General features: G+C 47.6%; 1 protein-coding gene across 2 annotated transcripts; it reads right to left on the bottom strand.

The window, feature by feature from the left end:
* Positions 1-13,886: 13,886 nt before the first annotated feature.
* Positions 13,887-17,791, bottom strand: RBP5 (retinol binding protein 5). 2 transcript variants are annotated; one of them, XR_005125916.2, is made up of 5 exons: positions 17,601-17,791; positions 17,170-17,348; positions 15,216-15,317; positions 14,678-14,815; positions 13,887-14,530 (listed from the first exon to the last, which is right to left on the bottom strand). XR_005125916.2 is itself a non-coding variant. In XM_037515332.2 (4 exons), exons 1-4 carry the CDS (start codon positions 17,671-17,673, stop codon positions 14,762-14,764), a joined length of 408 nt encoding a protein of 135 aa, XP_037371229.1. In that variant the 5' UTR covers positions 17,674-17,791; the 3' UTR covers positions 13,887-14,761. The 2 variants fall into 2 exon arrangements, 1 of the variants encoding a protein (XP_037371229.1); XM_037515332.2 differs by having other exon boundaries at positions 13,887-14,815.
* Between the last annotated feature and the right edge of the window lie 1,389 nt (positions 17,792-19,180).

Below are 19,180 nucleotides of genomic sequence, written 5' to 3'. Positions count from 1 at the left end.
CCCCTGGCCCTGCCCCTCTTGTAACCTCAATTCTACAGTCATATTTCCAGGGTTTGTTTTGATTTATTTTTGTGTTCCCTTGTTTGTTTCTCTATATTCCACCTATGAGTGAAATCATCTGGTATTTGTCTTTCTCCTTCTGATTTATTTTTCTTAGCATAATCCCTTCCAGTTCCATCCATGTTGCCACAAACGGCAAGAGTTCATCTATTTTTATATATATAAATAGCTGAGTAGTATTGCATTAATCACTGACTCTTGAACTCTTTGTAAAACAAAATCAAACAGAGTAATGGGCTTTTACTTTTATGCTGGAAAGGAGAAGAGAGACCCTAGAGATATTCTTTCAGTTTAGCAAACAAACAACAGTTTCGTAAGTAGTTGAGATTTTAGAAATGGAAGAGGTTAATTTAAATATCATTTTCAGAGTAATAAGTTATCAATGGCCAACTAAAGCTGTACATTTTTAAGGTTTACAGATTCCATTGCACTGGTCACACAGCAATCATTTCTGAATGTCTTAAAAGATGCCTTCATGCAAATTGTACTTCCAGAGATGATATAAATATAGCATAGAACAGGATTATGTATTTTCAGACCAGCAAGATTGAATGTTCTTGATTCACCACTTCATCAGAATCAGCTTTATGAAGCAGAATTATGTCTGATTTTGGCAACTCTAGGACAAGAGGGAGGGTTTCTCATTTTGTTGGGATTTATTTCATTAGCATTTTGTGGGACTTGTTTTTTAAAACCAAACACCAGGATTTCACTAAGGCAATTTAGAAAGGGGATCAAAATAGGCAGGTCTGAAAAACTTAAACTGATGAAAGGAAAAGAGAAAGCAGCATAAATTTTGTAAATTTTTATTTAAATATGAATTTGGACTTGGCCATCTGTTTGGCCAGTGAGGCATTAGCCAATATAGTGCAGACAGAGGATGTAAAGCATTTGTGTTAAGGGGCTCCTTTCTTGTTGAACTTGGAATTCTGAGACCATCACATGAACAGGCTGCAGCCACCGAAAGGCAAGTCCATGCAGAGGAGACTGAGGCTGTGGTTGAGAGTTAGACCATTGTTGGGTCTGTGAGTGAGACCATCCTGCATTAGCCAACCTCAGTCAAGTCAAGAGCTTAATGATCAGCTTAGACAGTCTTGATCCAAAGAACCCTCATCAAAGCCTAGAAATGTGGAAAACAATAAAGGCTAGTTGGGAGAGAGAGATCACAAGTGGGAGATGGGACACATTACGGCTTTTATCTGCATGTTGGAGACAGGGTCTTCAGAGAGAGTTTGGCCCAAGGTAGGGCATGGGGCTGGGCCCTAGAAGGTTCTGTGAGCAGGCTGAATGGAAAGTTACTGGACATAGACTAATTGTCAGCATGGCCTTTAAATAATCTCTAGATTACATACCACTTGCTATTAGGCTCAGAGATAGCTAACATGTCAGAGACGGTTTTTATCCTTCTTGATATTGCTTAGTCCAGGAAGATCTCTTAGCCATTGACACTAAGCCTAAGCCTTAACTTGAAAGAGAAGCTGATAGAATGTTCTATAGGGGCTGTGTCAGCTGTCCATATTTTTTTTTAAAAAAACCTTATCTTTTAAACATTCTTTTAAAACTTCCAAGATTTCATTTTCATGTCTTTATATTTTTGATTCTTTATGAATATCTCTCTAGCCCACAGTTGTCACTCACTTTACCCTCCCTTGGTAGGGCATAATCTATGAGATAATTGAGATGGTTGTTGGTCGGGTGGAGGCAACAGGACAGACCTCACTGAAATGAAGTGATGGAGACAGCAAGATCTGGGTGAAGGGGAACAGAGTACACCTCCACAGTTCCTAGTCTGCCCTGATCCACCATATCCCATATTGGAACTCTTGAGTGACATCCAATGTTAGAGGTTATACCTTCCTTGTTGGATGTTAGAGCATGTAAGGGCTGACTGTGTCTGCTTGTCGGAAGGAGGGATGGCTGATGGCTCTGAGAAGTTCAGATTGGGTCACTTCTTGCCAATCACAGTAGAGGGAGGAGGAAATGCAGCTCTAAAAGAGAAGCTTTCTACTGCCACCTGCTGGTAAAAGCTAGGACCTGCGGGCTGCCCATGAACAAGAGGGGCATAAATACAATGGGAGATTCAAGAAGCTCAGGTAATTGAAAGCAGAATTGAGAATAAACAAAAAAGCACACCCAGGCATGTCAAAGCACTAAAAGCCAAAGTCAAAGAGAACATCTTGAAAGCAGCTAGAGAAAAGAACTCAATGCACAGTGAGAACAAACTTGTCAGTATCACAGATTTTTCACCGAAGACCACACACCAGAAGATAGTAGAACATTATCAAAGCACTGAAAGAAAAATTGTCAACTTAGAATGGCTTTCCAGTGAAAATATTCTCCAAGAATGAAGATGAAATAGAACCATTTGTGGATAAGAGAAGACTCAGGGAATTTGTTGGCAGCAGACTTGTGCTCTGAGAATGTGAAAGCCAGTCTCCAGGCGGAGGGGAGGAACCTACATGGACAGACCTGCAGGACTTAGGAAGAGGAGTGGTCAACTTATAGGTAGAGATAGAATGTGCTTTTTTTCTTTTTATGTCTTTAAAATATACATCTCTGGGGCCTTCCTGATGGTGCAGGGGTTAAAGTCTCAGTGCTATCAAGGTATCCACCAGCCACTGCAGCATGAGCTTGATAGATCCCTGAATGGGGAACCAACCCACATGGCGCAGCAGACCTCTCCTGTCTCACCCACTGCTCCCCTCAGCAGTGTGTTTCAGTAGATCTGCCTATTCTGCTCCCCACTCTGTCTCTGGTGAATCCTCTCACCCCCCACACCTCTGGCCTACACCCCAGTTCTTGTATGTAAAAATAAATAAAATAAATCTTTAAAAATACACATTTCTGTCTAAAGCAAAAATGATACTGTAACGTGGGGCCCATAATGCAACATATTCAAAACTATGGCTTAATGCATGAGGGGAAGGATCCATTCCATTCCCAGGTTTTTTTTTTTTTTTTTTAAAGATTTATTTATTTATGCATACAAGAACTGGGCTGTAGGCCAAAGGTGTGGGGGGTGAGAGGATTCACTGGAGATAGAGTGGGGAACAGAACAGGTGGATTGACTGAGGGGAGTAGCAGGAGAGTCAGGAGAGGTCTGCTGTGCCATGTGGGTAGCTCCCTGGCTGGCCGGGGATGGAACTCGTGATGTAGTGGCTGCGGAGAGCTTCATAGGTTGTGTCTTTTTTTTTTTTTTTTTAACCGTTAATTTTCTTTCTTTTATTTTTTTATTTAAATTTTATTTTTATATTCCCCATACAATTACAACCCCCTTATTTTGACCCCAATCCCTCCTTTCACCGCCCCCTACCCCCCATAGAGTGTCTCTGGTTCATAGTTGTTTGTTGATTTTGATTTTCACTTTCTTATAGTTATTCATTTTCCTGGTCCCTTATTTAAGTTTTCTAGATTCCTGCTATGAGTGAGACCATCCGGTATTTTTCTTTTTCTTTCTGGCTTATTTCGCTGAGCATGATCCCTTCCAGCGCCATCCATGTTGCTGCAAATTGCATGTGTTTATCTTTTTTGGATGCTGAGTAATATTCCATGGTGTATATGTACCACATCTTCTTGATCCAGTCATCTATTTTTGGGCATTTGGGTTGTTCCCAAAGCTTAGCTATTGTAAACAGTGCTGCTATAAACATAGGGGTGCAGGTGCTCTTTGGAATTGATGTTTCTGTGTCCTTTGGGTAAATACATAGGTTGTGTCTAAACCCCTTGCGCTACCAGGGAGGCCCCATTTCCAGGTTTCTTCATATACCAAGGTCCCTGTGCTCTACCCTCCCCCTTTTTGACCACTCTCCTTCCCTCCCCCAAATATTTTTTATAACAAAGCTAAGATCCTATTTGTTCCTTCATCTTGCTCTTTCTTGAGGTGTGAGGACATAGTCCAGACAGTTAATGAAATGTGTGTTTGTATCTCCTGTGTTTTAAAATGTTCTGACTTAACTTCTAATACAATAGATGGAGCCTAAAGAAACAAAGCATCTTGGGGATTCTCAATACTTTTTAAAGGTAGAAAGTTTGAGAACAGTTGTCCTGGAGCATTCACTGGAGTAAATTTATAACTAAAAATAAAAAAAGAAAGGCAAAGAGATAGTTAAAAGGCCCACCTAAAAATTAAAATGGACCTGAGGGGGTGGGAGGAAGCAAATATTGTTTAAAAATGAACAGTAATGTAAAAAATAAAAAATTATATATAAAAAGAACATGTAAACACAAAAAACTCTAATGTTATAAAAAAGTAAAAAAAATAAATAAAAATTTAAATGGAATTCTAATCTCTAAACTGGTTTTGTGTGAGGACACTTGCTTCTAAGAGGAATGATCCTGGGTTGTTGAGACTTTCAGTGAAACTGGCTCCATCCCAGGCAAACTGGAACTGCTGGCTATTTCTAGTTCTTCAATCATCTCTCTTGTCCCCCTTTCTTTTAGCCAAATGTGAGTCCCTCAAGAACCAAAGCCACATCTGCTCTGTGCGTGGGTCCCCAAACAGAAGTAGGAGGACTGAATAAAAGGAAGGAAGCAAGGAAACTTCAAATTATAAGTACATGATATTTGCAAAAATCAAAAACATCCATGGAACCCTCCAAAGTCAGCGTGACCCTATTAGAGCATAGGGCTATGCAGATGATTAAAAGAGGTTTCTCTCTTGGATGGAAACTAGACTTCAGGTGGGGTTCATGACACAGTGTTTATAGATGTGGAACTACAATGCTGTCCCCCTGAAACTTACAGAATATTATAAACTAATGTTCCTTCAATAACAATGGATTTGAAGTTTTCTCTGTTGAGTGAAATTCCTGTAATGCTATTAAGTCACTTTAATCATTATTAAATACATCTATTTAAAGTGCTCATTGTCATCAGACAAAAAGGACGAGGCCATGGCCCTGAAGATGGGGCTAGACCCAGGCTCTGGGGCATCTTTAATGCATGTGATTAATGAAGAACTCTTTGTCCTTAGATACAAACTTGGGCCGAGCATGGATCCTCTCAACGTGGGGGAGCTTCTGTTGAGAGACCAATTGGTATCCTGCTGTCTCAGCTCTCTCCCTCCTCCAGTTCTCACACCTGTGATCTTTGACTTAATAACATTACAGGAATTTCACTCAGCAGAGAGCCCTTTGCCCCTGTGTGCATTGGATTTTGTTTCTCATTAACAGAAGACAGGCACAGGGCAGAAGCAGGAGTTGTGATGGGTTGGGGAAGGTGGGGAGTGGAGTGCATGGGGAGAAAGCAGAGGAAGAACATGGGTATGAACCCAGGAAGTGCACAGACATTTTCACACTTTGGATTTGTATTTTTGCTTTCATTTTTGAATATCCTGTCGGTGCTGCCACCTGCTGTCCTGTGTGGAGAAGGACCCAACAGGGGCAGCCTGGGTTTTCCTACCTGCAAGATAGCCTTCTTCAGATCCCAGCATTTTGAGAGGAGGTCCCCCTCTCTGGGATCCAAACAGCTGAGGGAGACCTGAACTGGGGGAGAGGGTCAGGGCAGTTTCCTCTCTCTTGACAGCCTATTCTGGGCCAGGATTTGTTTGGGCTTCTATTCCAGTGGCTGGTAAGGAGAGACACCGGGAAGGTTCGTGAGCAGAGGCCTGGGCCAGCTGGGCTTCTGTCCTTAAAGGCCAGTAGAGAGTTGGCCAGGTCGGGGAGAAAAGTGACTCTAGGGAGAGCTGGGTCTGGCCTGCATGTTCCTGGAGTGGGTGTCAGGTCTGCAAGTTCGGGCTTGGCTTCTTTATCTATAGATTAGAGATATTCGGACAGGGGCTAAATCACCCCAGGGGAGTGTGTCAGTCCATCATGCCCTTCCCAGCTTAAAACCTTTCAATGACCGATCCACAAGATGAAATCCAAGCTTCTTGATTATCCTGGCACATCCTTTCATAACTCATTCTTCATTCATAATTTCTACTCCTACTCTATGCTGTTTCCCTCTCATATCTGTGCTAGCCACAGGATGATCTCCCGGTTCCCATTGTCTTGCATTTGCAAGACACTTGTGACTTTCTGGCCAACTCCGTGTTTTTGGTCACTAAAGGCCTCAGGTAGCTTAGTGATTAAGGGGATGGGTTCTTGGGTCAGGGTTACCAGGTTCAAACCCAGGTACTGCAAACTTAGAAAATTTGAGGTTGAGGACAATGGCAACCACTGCATAGGAGGATTAAAGGAGTTAATAGTCAAAATTCTTTGGGAGAGCACCCGGCATTTGGCAGTCAATAAATATCACAACTAGCTTAGAGGCGGAATGGTGAAATGGTGAGGTCAGTGATTCTTAACTGGGAGCCATCTTGCTCCCTAGGGGGTATTTGACAACATCAAATAGAGAGTTACTGTCTTTGCAGCTGGGATGAACACTACTGGCATTTAATGGGTAGAGGCAGGGGTGCTTGCCACAAGCCAGCACCTCCCACATCACAAACTCTCTGACCCCAAACCAATAACGTCAACAGCACCGAGGTTGAGAAACCCTGAGTTTGGTGGTCTGGATCCTCACTAGTCAATCTGTTTGGGTTCAAGTCTTAGCTCTGCTTTTATTTGCTTCATGACCTTTGGAAGTAAACACTCTGTTTTTAGTTTATATGATGTTTAGTTTTAGTGTTAACTTGACCAGGCTTGGATAGGCCCAGACATCTGGTTAAACATTATCTCTTGGTGTGTTTTTGAGGGTGTTTCTGGAAGATGCACAATGAACTGCTGTTTGCCTCAGATCTATGGTCACCCTGCAAGCTTTGTCTTTCTCCTGACATTTTATTAGGTTTCTCTATATTCCATATATAAATGAAACCATTTGGTATTTATCATTGTCGTTCTGACTTATTTCGCTTAGCAGAATCCCTTCCAACTCCATCCATGTTGTTGCAAATGGTGAGAGTTATTTTTTTTGTTTGCTGAGTAGTACGCCATTGTGTATATGTACCGCATCTTCTTGATCATTCATCTGTTTTGGGCATTTGGGTTGTTTCCGCATGTAGGCTATTGTAAATAGTGCTGCAATAAGCAGGAGCGCAGGTTTCCTTTTTGAGTTTCACTCTCCCTCTTTTCAGCAAAGAAACTCTGACTCCGGTGTCACTGTTCTGGTTCTGGACAGTGGGGAGGACCCCAGAGAGTCCTTACTCTGTGGGGGATAGCTGCCAGCCCAGGTATGGCTCCTTCTGGCTCTAGAGGCTCCTCTGCCCTTCTGAGAATGTGTCAACCAGCTTCTCACCAGCAAAGATCTGCATATGGGAGGTAGCCTCCCTGCCTCAGGTAGCATGCTCTCTCTCTCTCTCTCTCTGTGTCTCTCTCTGGCTCTCTCTCTCTCTCTCTCTCTTGCTACGTGCTTATTGAGTTGCATGCAGTTGCACCTGTCTTGTTGAGGCTACAAGGTAAGGCCACACATCTGTGAAAGGGGTGGGGTATCACCCAGAGATGATGGAGGCTCCTTTAAACAATTGACCAGAGGAGGACTGGATTCTCAGGTGGGCCTCCAGGACCTTCGCGAGGCAGGAAAGGGACAGCTGCCTATCTCTGAACGTCACTCTGTAGACTTATGTAGAGGGGCAGGCGCTGAGATGTGAGCCCTGGGGCTGGGTGTGCAGATTCTGTCTGGGCTTAGAGCTAGGATGGAAGGGCCTATGATATGAATGTAGGGCCATACCTGGACAGGTATTTACTGTCCCAAATCACCTGCCCCCAACCTATTGCTAATTTGGAAAATATTGATGTTGTAACATTAGAATAAGGGTCGCTTGGGATGAAATTAAAACTTGAGAATGTATGTTAGCTATCTGAGGTGCAATTAACTGTTTCCACATATAGCAGTTTAGAATAACGTATTATTTCTCATCATTTCTGAGGGTTAGAATTCTAGAAGCCGCTCAAGGGATTGGTTTGGGCTCAGATTCTTTCAAAGGCTGCAGTCATCTGAAGGCTGGACTGGGGCTCAACAGTCTGTCTTCCTAGGACATTTAACTCTCCTTCTGACTTGGACACTGGCTTTGCCCAGAGTGATCTAAGGTAGAATGAACAAGACTGATGCCAAAATGTCCCTTTAAAAAATATTTTTCTTTTATTGTGATGTGAACCCAGCTTGAGATTGTCCCTCTTAACAAACGTTTAAGTGTACAATGCAGTATTGTTAACTATAGACATGAAGTTATTAAAAAAAATCCAAAATGTCTATTATCCTAGCCTTGGAAGTGACAGAGCATACTGCTACCACTTTCTTTTTTCATTTTGAAATGACTATTCTTTCCTCCCTTGATTGTCTTAGTGCCCCTGTCAAAAAATCCACTGATATAAATTTAAGGTCTTGTAACAATTTTTTTTTTTGCCTATCTCTGCTAAACACCCTAGAGGACTAAAATATTGTCTTTAGATGAAATTATATTTTGATAATAAAGATTCAGATGATTCCATTAGTGTCTAGACACATAATTAGGAAAAAAGCAACCGAAAGCAAAGAACTATCCAACACTTAAGAAAATAGAAGATATTTTATACAATAAAAATGATTGTTAAGTGTTGATTAGCATTTTCTTAGTAACTCAGAGTGCCCTAAATACTGAAAATTGAATCACTCCAGCTAGCATTCTGATTCTTCCTAGAATAGGACCAAATAAAGGAATACTCACCAATGGAAGTCACCAAAATGTACTATTCATTTATTCAAAGATTAACATTTTTTAATAGAATGATCCCATTGAAGGATTATTTTCCCCACCACCATCCTTTGTGCCCTCTTGTCCCCTTCCCTCGCCCCTCCCTCTTAACCTCAGAGCCCTGACAGTGTGTACTAATGCCCACTGGTTTTTGAAACTGTTTTAAATTATTGAATTGTCTGTTGTGTAAATGTCCAGTGTTTTTTGTTGTTGTTGTTCTGACTTATTTTGCTGTATATAATTCTTCCAAATTCCCTTCACTTTATTGAAAATGGCTGCCTTTCACCCTTTCTTACGTCTGTATAGTACTGCCTGTTGTGGTTACACCACATCATCTTGGTCCAGCGGTCCACTGATGGGCATTTTGGTAGCTTCCATGTCCTAACTATTGTAAATTATGCGGCTATGAACACTGTGGAACATGTGGGGTTTTTTGTTGATGTTTTGCATTCTGTGGATAGATGCCCAAGAATGGTATTGCTGCGTCCTACGGTGTTCCCATTCCGCGGCCATATTTTATTTATCACACAGACCAATCCTGACACAGTGTAGGAAGGAACCATACAAAGTTGGGGTTGCCAGGAAGCAGGACTCATCAGGGGCCATTCTTGGAGGCTGGCTAACCCAGAAGTAGGCATATTATTTTAGTACAATAAATGCAGCCACTCAGTTGGCAGGATGTACAGCTGTTAGTTAAGTGTGGCTGTATTTCAGCTGCATGAACCTGAAACCAGAGTTCTTTAGGGTGCTCTGACCCTCTTTTCTTTTACCCTAAGACCTGAAGGGCCCTTTACCCCTCTCATCAGAATACAACCTGCTGGACCCACAGGAGACTAAACACAAGTGGAGGTGGGGTATGGGAAGGATAGCAAAAGGGTAAAAGAGACCAAAAACAGTTGAGAAAGAGAGAGGAAGTGTAAGAAGATGAGGGCCCACCCTCATGTCCAACCTGAGGGTGACCAGAATGAGTCCTGAGGATCCAGGACTATATTTCCATGCCAACAGACTGTTCAAAAGGACAAGTTCGGAGTGGCAATTTCAGCACAAATCTCCCCCACCCTGGGGGCTTTGTGTGGACTTTAAGTCTGAAGGTGAGTGGCTCTGGGATTCAGGGAGATACTGCCATTTGAGACCTTGGGCTGAGAATGGGGAGACAACAACTCCTCACTATCTCACCCTCACCCCCTACCTGGGAACTTTTGCCTGCTCTGATAGCCAAGGTGAGGGCTATACTGTCTCAGAAGCTCTGGTATCAGTCACTTACAGTTTGGTATAAATGAGGTGTGGGAAGGGTGTCAGGGCCACGGGCAGTGATGCGTCACCCTAAACAATAGAGTACAAGGCTTCGCTTCCAGTTTAGAAAATTTCAATCAAGAGAAGAGGTAGGAGGGCCTCCCCGGTGGCCCAGCGGTTGAGCGCTGGGTTGCGAAGCTGCCCGCGGCCTCTGCAGTGCCGGTTCGATCCCCGGCTGCTCCCCGGCCACCGGAGGAGGGTCCCACATGGCGCGCAGACCTCTCCTGCCTCCCACTGCTCTCCTCAGCAGTGTACTTTGGTCCTTCTGCCTGCTCTGCTCCCCGCTCTGGCTCTGGTGAATTCTCTCACCCTCCTGCACTTCTGACTGTACCCAGTGCTTGTATTAATAATAAATAAATAAATCTTTTTTTAAAAAAAGAGAAGAGGTAGGAGAAAACAAAAGTGAAAATAGCTAACTTTTGTCAGGGGATCCTCTATTCCTGGTACTCTGCTGAGTGATTTTACAAGGAATCTTCACAAAATCCCTAGGAGGAAGTATTCTAGGCATCGCTTTTTCTGACCAACAGACGCAGCTCATCAATGAAAGCTAGTGGCTTGTAGATGTGACCCACATTGCTAATAAGAGGTACAGCCTGATGCCAGAGTCTGCTCACCTGACCTGTGTATGACTCCCTCCTAATTTGAGTACTATTTTAGGTTCATCTAGAGTCTCTGGAGCAAGTGCTTTACTGTGAACCCAATGTCCTGGCTGTGCTAGTGCTGCTCTGTTTGGGCACCTCCCATGGGGGAAAGAACAGAGTCTCCGAGGGCTCCCCTTCTCCCAAGTGAGGGACAGGGAAGTGAGACTTGGGAGAGGATGAGGGAGGAGAGAGGATCACCCTCAGCTTGGTGGAGGGCCAGGAGGCCCTTGATTAGACAGGGATCCCCTTGGTCTTGCTGAAAGGGTCAGAGTGGCAGGTGAAGTTATCTCATGTCTGTGACGCTGAAATGGCCTCTGGTGGGGGTGGACATTTAATGTGGACTGCAGGTGCCCACAGAGCTGACCTGGAGATGCCTTGTTGGCTGAGATCTAGGATCTGTGGGTGCTGGTTCTGGGCCTTCACCCGAGGCTTCAGACACCTTGGCTATCATTTTGTTTCTTTCTGCCCCTCCCCTCCCCTGCAAACCCAAATTGGATCCATCAGGGTCCTTCACAGAGCCCACCAGGGCCCCCAACCTTGACCCTCTCATCTTCTGATTTAGTTTCAGTGTCCCCCATCCTCACCTGTCCATAATCATAGACACAGCCCTGGGGTGGCTCCAGATTGGTCTCTGGGGAGCCTGATGGCATGGGTGCTGTCATCACTGAGGGGGGTTATGGTGGGGGATGTCCTGGGATGTCTCCCAGAAACTGGGTGGGGATGCTGGAGGTGGCCCCTCCAGGCTGGGCAAAGGCAGACAGTCCCAGAGGAGGAAGGAGATCCTGTGGAAGTGCCGAGAGAGATGGCACCCCTGGCCTCTTCCTGACCTGTGGGAACCCTTGTCCCAGATGTGGTTTTTGCCTCTTAGGGGATAATGATCAGGAGGGAGAAGGGATACTAGGATTTGCAGTGGTCCTGAAGGGTCCCCTGCTGCCAATAAGGGCCCCAAGCTTGTTCCAGGGTCAGGCTCCAGGCTGGGATTGTCTTTGTGCTTTAGTGCGGGGGGAATTTCCTGCTTCCACCTGGCCCCTTTTCAATGTGCAGGTCTGAGCAGGTGGGTGGCATGTGGGAGAGCGAGTTGAGGGGAGTGGGACAGTAGGGGAGGGGTGCACTCCATTGCTACTCCTGCCTCCTTTTGGGCCCCTGACCAGAATGCAGAACCTGAGTCCTCAGGCAGCCTGTGCCCGCGCTGAGAAGCACACCCCTGCCCTGCATCCGCTATGGGTCAGTCTCTTCTGAGCAGAAGGATCCAACTGGCTTCAAGGACGAGGGATAAAATCACTGGGTTCTGGCTGGAAGGCTGTTTGTGACCATTTGGTGTTCTGGGCCTGGAGGCGTGGGAAGGACCAGGGCTTGGCTTGAACATGCAGCTATTCCATCACACATGGAAACATACCTTTTGGATGCCTGATCATCTCCCTGGGGGCTAAGACACTGGTCAACAAAGTCAGAGTCAGCTTTGTATACCCCCAAAGGGCTTGGGGAGGGGGTACTCTGGGGACCTATCCATCCCTTACCGTCGCCACCTCCCTGCTTTTTCTTCATGCTGGAGCTGTTGGTGACCAGGTGACCAACTCTTCCATCTAAGGATAAATGAACAGCCTTGGGGTCTTGTGAGGATAAGTTTGTGGATTGTATGTGTATGTGTGTGTGTGTGTGTGTGTGTGTGTGTGTGGGGTAACGGAATATTCAAGAAGTTTTGTCAGAAGGGAAGACTGAACTTTGTGGGTCTGACCCTCACCTCTGTGACCAGCGTCCTCTCACAGCAGTTCTGACTCCCCAAAGTCTGAGGTTGGGGCGGTTGGGTGCGCCTCTTTGGAGATGCCTCTGGAGCTGTTCAGTCCTCCTCTGGTTCCTTGTATGCAGTTGGGGGTCTCCAGACTTCTAGGACTCTGGCTCCTGAAGGGTTGGTGTGGGTGTGGACTGTGAAGTCGATGGAGTGAAGGCTCAGGTCACCGGAGTTTTGGTAGACTGTCTGCTTTCTCTTGGATTTGATTGTGGCCATGTGGGCCTTCACGCTCCTGGGTCAGGCCCTCAGGCAAGACTCCAGCAAGGTGACTGGACTGACAAGAAGAGCCGAGGACAATTCCGCAGGGAGAGGCTTGGACATGTACGTGAACTCAGAGTGGCTGAGACACTGTGTTGACCTGGCAACTTAGGCAAAGGGTGAATGCACAGGTAGCACCTCTGCTTTGCTGTCCCTTGGAAAGGGACAAGGTAGGAAGCAGCAGCCCTTGGAGATTCTACTGGGTGCCTTTGCCCAGAGGAGAGCGCTCTGCTGCCCACTCACCTGGGGGCATCTGCAGAGAGGGTGGGCAGGGTGTCAACAAATCCATTTCCACTTTCTTTTGCTTTTCCAAATGTTTTCCAGGCTGTATGGTAGGATCAGTGTAGCTGAGTTCTTGGCCAGAGCCCCAGTGACTCTTGAGGGTGTAGGGGACCTAACCAATGCAGGAAGAGGGGTGGGAGTTCATCTAATGAGAACTCGCCAGGGACTTTCCAACACCCCCCACCCCCTTTCCCTCCCTAGCCAGGCTCTGTCCCCACCCACACTGAGCCTGCTTCTCTGTCTCTTGTCTCACAGGACTTTTATTCTGGAAGAATCAAGACTCTGGAGTTAGGGCCCAGACCCTGAACAGGACCTACCTTGTGGGCTCTTTTCCAGGGCAGTGGTTTTGGGACCCTAAGTGTGGAGCCTTGCTCATCTGTTCTCCCCCTGATCCTCTGTCCCCAGCCTTGCTGGTCTTTAAGTAGAGGGTCCTAGAGCCAGGCCTGTTGGTCTTCTCCCTCTGGTTGCTGAAATACCCACAAGCCCCCATTTTTCTATCCTTTAGCCTCCATCTGTTTTCCTTTCTAGACTCTTCTGGCCTTCTTCCTGCCTGTTCTTGTCAAGCAGACATGGAGTCCGGATCACTATCTAGAAGCTTCCCACCTGCCCGCAGCTCTGGACAAAGAATTTCTCCCAGTTCCATCCCTCTTCCCCATGTGTAGGAGCCAAATGCAGGATAACCAGGATGAATGTTGCCCAAACTGGTCTGGGGCCGGGGTGGGGGGGTTGGGGGTTGTGGGGGTGTGGGGGTGGAGGTCAGGGAGAGAAGAGGGGGAAAGCTTGGACCTGGTTCTGTTGTAGAGCAACCCCGATACAAAACGGGGTGCCTGACTGTGGGTCCTCACCCGCGCGCTTAAAAGGACTTATCCATGCTCTACTGCAGGCACACGTGAAAGGTTAATAAAAGGTTTATTTACAAGGGAAAGGGAAATGAGGAAATGTACAGCTCTGGGAGAAAAGTGGGAGACAAAGTTTTAAATGCGTCCTACCCGATCCGCCGATTAGGAATCCCAAAATGGCGCTCTGAGAGCTGGCCGCCAGCCAGGAGCCGTGAAGCCAGGAGGCGAGCGATCGCGAGCCAGAGAGAGCCCCAGGCCCACGTGTTTGGTTTTTTATATCCAACCTGGCTGCCCAACTCCACCCTCAGGTCCCAGCCACCCTCCCTTGGTGGTGATGGGATTTGTCTTTCCCAGAGTCTTGATGGCTTTAGTCTGGAGTGGGGGTGGAGTCCACAAAGTTAATCCTGTATGGGATTAACTCAGGACATCACTTCCCCCTAACAGTTCTGTTGAGCAAGTGGGGTTTTCTCACGAATAAGGACAAAGAAAAGGGTAGAAAGACTGCCTGTTGCTCCTGTTTAAATTCCTGAACCCCAGTCACAGTTTCCCAAAAAGCCCACCAAGATAGGGTTTTCAGTACTCCCCAAAGACCTGGAGCTTAGTTCTTTCTTAGATGGAACAGGAAGAGGCCAAATGAACTGTAACGAGTCGAGATGGGTTATTCTCAAGGGTCCTTTCCCCTGGTCTGTTTCTTTTATCCAGGCGACCAGACCTTGAGCTGGAGAGGAGGGTGTGAACTGAATACAGGATGGAGGATGGAGGATGGGGGAAGAGAAGGGAATGTGGCCTGGGGGCGCAAGTTACCGATTAACATATTAACACAGGACCTGAGGGCAGGGAAGTGCCTGGGCAAGGGACTGCTGACCTGGGTCAACCCGGGCTGGAAGGAGCACCCCCAGGAGGAGCCCTGGGCTGGTGCTGTCTGGAGGGGCATTTGGCTGCTCTCCGGCTACTTGACCTTCCTGAAGACCTGCTCGCACACGGCATCCCTTGCGGTCAGCTCCTGGGGACAGAGTAGGAATGACAGGAAGAAAGAGGGTTCTTGCCGCAGGAGCTCCTGTCTCAAGGTCCTTGAACTCCACTGAATCCTTCAGGACATCAGCCTCAGCATGTGATGTATGGGGAATTGTCTCATTGTTCCAAACCTCCAAGGTTCACCCCAGAGGAAGGAAGGTAACTGGGCTACGTTTATCTCCAGTTTTGATTTATGAACTTTTGTCTGACTTGCAAACAAACTGGACCTGGATGCCTTATTTCTTCCTCTCTCTACTGCTCCCAGTGCTTTTGTCTTCCTTCCTTGGGCAGTTGGGGAGGTGTGTGGGCGGGGAGGAGTAGACTTATTGGACTTGGGCACAGGGATCACCCCTAGCTGGAGCCACTCGCCCAGCCCTCACCCAGCTTACCAGATACAACATCTCTCCCTCCAGCCAGTGTCTCCAGCCTCGGTTGGGGACCTCTCCTTTCTGCACAGACACCAGTTGCTCCTCTTCCCAGGTCACGATGGTCTGTAGGGGAAAGCAGGTACACAGGAAGAGTGAGGGCAGGACACCCAAAATGCATCCCATTCACACTGACTGGACTACTTTCCCCCCAACATTAGATACCACTTGCTCCAGCCCCTTCACTCTGGAGGAGGGGCTGCTCTGACTCAACAGAACCCCCTTCCCATTCCCAGAGGCCACCAAGGGGCGCCCACAGCTCATTTACAGTGATCAAAGGGCCAGGGCAGAGATAGAGCAAGATAACCAGGGGTGACACCGGAGATGGGGGTGGTGAAGAATGGACTTTGTTGATCTGGAGGGACCTTTGGGATAGAAGACAGATCAGTCCCACCAGAGAATCTCTTTTCTCCTTTTTCTTTTTAAGGACTGCGGAACCATCCATAGGAATGAAAGATCAAGTCCCCTCAATCAGCGCTGGTGGGTCTGGGCATTGTCATGGACATCGCTGAGCTCTCTCATATGACAGGTTCTATCGAACGTGTAGCTCAGAATCTCCAGGATCCTCAGATGCCTTATGAAGCAGATGGACTTTACCCAGAATGTAGCTTGTCACTGAAAGGGTGTAAGTCAGGGAGGGACATGGTTGACTTCGCAGTTAAAAGACTATGTAGACTAAATTAGCCACAATTTTGGGCACCAGCTGAGAAATGAGGGCCTGAGTTAGGAGGTGATTGTGAGAAAGGCTAGAAAGGAAGAGATGAGAGGCCATGAGAACAGCAATGTTCAATAGAAATTTAATGGATCATAAATGCAAACCACATTTATAATTAAAAAATGCCTAGTAGCCACATTAAAAAAGTTAAAGGAAACAAATGAAATTTAATTTTAATAAAATATGTAACCTAACATATCCAAAAGACTATAATTTCAGCATGTGTTCAATATAAAGACTTTAGAGATGTTTTATATTCCTTGTATTTTCAAGATGTTTCTATTTTTTGTATTTTAAAGATTCAGCATGTATTTTATGATGTTAGCACATCTTAATTTGGATTAGTCATATTTCAAATGTTCAGTCTCTAGCTATGACTAGCACCTGCTATGTTGGACAGTATAGAAGTTATAAAGATTGCGATAAATTAGATGCAGTGTAGAAGATATAAGATTTCTTGACAAAATAGATGCAGTGCTTGTGTGTGTGTGTGTCTGTGTTGAGGGCGCACAAGTAAGGAGGGAACACAAGACACTGACCATGACTGCCAGGTCACTGGTCTGGCTGGTTACTGCCCTTAATGGAGAGTCAGTGTACAAGCAGGAATAGCTTTGGGGAGGAGATGATGAATTTGGGTTTGATGTTAAGGCAGGCAGATGGAAATACTGTGCAGGGAGTTGAAAACGTCACCCTGGAGCTCAGGAGGTGGCTCTGGCTGGGGAATGCATGTCAAAGTAGCTGAAAGCAGGCATGTAAATGATCTAACTAACGGATGGCATAAGGACAAGAGCGAGAATGTCAGGAGCAAAATCCTGGGGGAAACTCAGTTTAAGGGGCTATAGAGGATTACAGTCTGCAAAGTAGACCGACAGGAACACTTGAGAAGCAGGAAAGGCAAGAGGCAAGTTACACAAGCTAAAGGGAAAGATACTCTTCGGAGACCTGCAGGGTCACAGGCTAGAGGTTTAGCAAATGTTTGCCCATTGGCTTGAGGGTGATGTGCTCTTTTTGTCCTTTGGGCTGGTGATAAGAGGGGCCAGGGATGAAGTGGGGGAGGAGTGCCGGCGGGGTGCACCAGGAGCTGGTTATCCTGGGAACCTTCGAGGAAATCATGGCTCTGGCCCTGGCTGGGCGAGGTCACTGTTTGCCCTAACTTGTGAAGCGGCACCTGCTCATCCACACCCCCAAGCCTGAGAAAAGTACCTGGCATTTGCGTCCATCCACCAGCCTCAGGTCCTCCTCAAACTCCACTCCCACCTCGAATTCCAGAATGTAGTTGTGAAAGGTGCTGAGGGTCTTCACCGTGATATGGCTGCCCTGCTGGTCGATCTCCTTGTCGGGCTTGAGCAGCAGCGCGATCTTGCGCAGGGCCACGTTGATGTCTGTGGGGGCTATCTCTTAGCAGGGCTGCGGTGGCGGCCCCTGGGGCTGGGAGCTTTCCCTCAACTGGGACTGCGGATTTGCTCCCTCCCAGCAATTCCCGGGCTGGAAACGGATCCCATGTCAGCTGCCAGTGCCCAAACCTCTCCAGCTCCAACCGGCCCCCCAATCCCACTTCCCGAAGGTTCTGGAGCCAGAGAGGAGAGGGAAGGAGAAAAGGAGCGAGAGGGGTCTGGGATGCAGGAGGCCGTTACTTAGGGCTTGCAGGTAGTCCTCCAAGTTCTTCTGTGAGACAAAGCGATAGTAGCCAGTGAGGTTGGGCGGCATCGTCCAAGCTGGCTGAGAGGATGGTCAAGATTCAGGAGAATTATAGGCTACAGGGTGAGGAGGGAGGGGGTGCTGGTGGCAGGTGAGGCTGGGAGACTCCCCTCTGGTCCCACTCCTGTGGGACAGGCTTGTGTAAGTGGCTGTGCTCACCAGGGTTTTTATAGAACCGGGCCCCTTTTGCAATAAGAGTTCCTATCAGACTTCCTCCCTCCCGCCCCCTGATGAGTCTGGGCTGGTGTCTGCAGCCTAAGGGAGGGGCCGGGACTTGGCAAAGTTCTACCTGACCTCGGCTTTTCCTGCGGAAGGAACCTGGAGCAGGGTCTGGGCTGCCACTCATGCAAGACTTGGGTCTTCTTGAACGTCAGTTTTGGCCACCAGCCTATTTGGGGGCAAACCTGGGATCCATTCCAGAGCCCCGAGGGGCAGTCTCCCATGGGAGCGGGTCTGGCTTGCTGCGCAGAGTGGGGCATCCTGAGATTCCCAGACAGAATCGGGAAGCCTGAGTCAGGGGGAGGTGCTGGGGAATGGAGGGACAGCCAACTGGACAGGATTTTATAGGATGAAAAATCCATAATGCCCCCACAGCTGCCTCTGACAGCATTTCCAAGCTGGGTCCCCCCCACCTCTGGCTTTGCAGATAGTCCTACAGGGTCATTAGCAGGGAGGCAGGGAGCGCCAAGAGGACTGTCAGCAGTCTGCAGAAGGGTTGGGTTCAAAGTTCTCCCAGCAGAAGGGGAGGGGTTTGGTCAGCTGTTCTGGAGAACTGCATACTCTGGCTTGGGATCTAGGGATTTCCCGCTCTCTCTGGAGTCACTGATGATACCCTCACCCCAGGTCCTCCCACCTTGGGCAGCTAGAGGTATTCCCGCCTTTGGCAGGGAGGACTAAAGGATTGTACCCCCAACCACACAAACGCACCAACCTCTCAAACCTTCCTTGGCTTGGAACCAGTTGGGCTGCTTTATCATGGTGTAAGGTGGGCTACTTGGAGGGGCGGGGGAAGATAGGCAGTGGGAATAATCCCACCTGGTGGCGAACGGTCCACAGGTAGGTGTGTGTGTTGCACAAACATCTCACTCCTCCAAACCCAGAGCTCTTGCCACGGCCATGCTGACCACCTGGAAGCCCCTGGACGGACCCTGCAACTCTAGGCTCTCTGAGGCCCCGGGTGTGGGTTCACCTCTTGGTTCCCAGGAGGCAGCAGGGACTCGCTGTGAAAAGAGGTTAATGCAGAGTTGGGGTGTGTGTGTGACGCAAACGCTGCCCCTCCTCGCCTGCCTCCCTCCCCTCTCCGCTGACGTCTCCCTTCGCCAGCGCCAGGCTTCGGGCATCGCTGATCTCCCGATGTCCCCGTCGCTTTCCACCCCCTCCACGGCTTTCCAGCTTCCTCCCCGGCCCCCGCAGTTCCCTTGCTCCCCCAAATTGCAGTCAGGGGAAAAAAAACTCTAACACATTCTCCGCCCCTGCTCCCGGGTCCCATTGGTCCCCCGCCCCCCTGCAGCGCCCG

The sequence above is a fragment of the Talpa occidentalis genome, unplaced genomic scaffold (genome assembly GCF_014898055.3).
Source record: "Talpa occidentalis isolate TD23 unplaced genomic scaffold, MPIMG_talOcc4v2.1 talOcc4.16, whole genome shotgun sequence".
Lineage (NCBI taxonomy): Eukaryota > Metazoa > Chordata > Mammalia > Eulipotyphla > Talpidae > Talpa > Talpa occidentalis.
This window is presented reverse-complemented; position numbering and strand designations above follow the sequence as displayed.

Coding starts and splice junctions, on each gene's coding strand:
- RBP5 (XM_037515332.2), bottom strand. CDS start 17,673: ATGCCGCCCAACCTCACTGGCTACTATCGCTTTGTCTCACAGAAGAAC. Junction 17,349..17,600: donor GGACTACCTGCAAGCCCTAA/GTAACGGCCTCC, acceptor TAGCCCCCACAG/ACATCAACGTGGCCCTGCGC. Junction 14,816..15,215: donor AGGGAGAGATGTTGTATCTG/GTAAGCTGGGTG, acceptor CTCTGTCCCCAG/GAGCTGACCGCAAGGGATGC.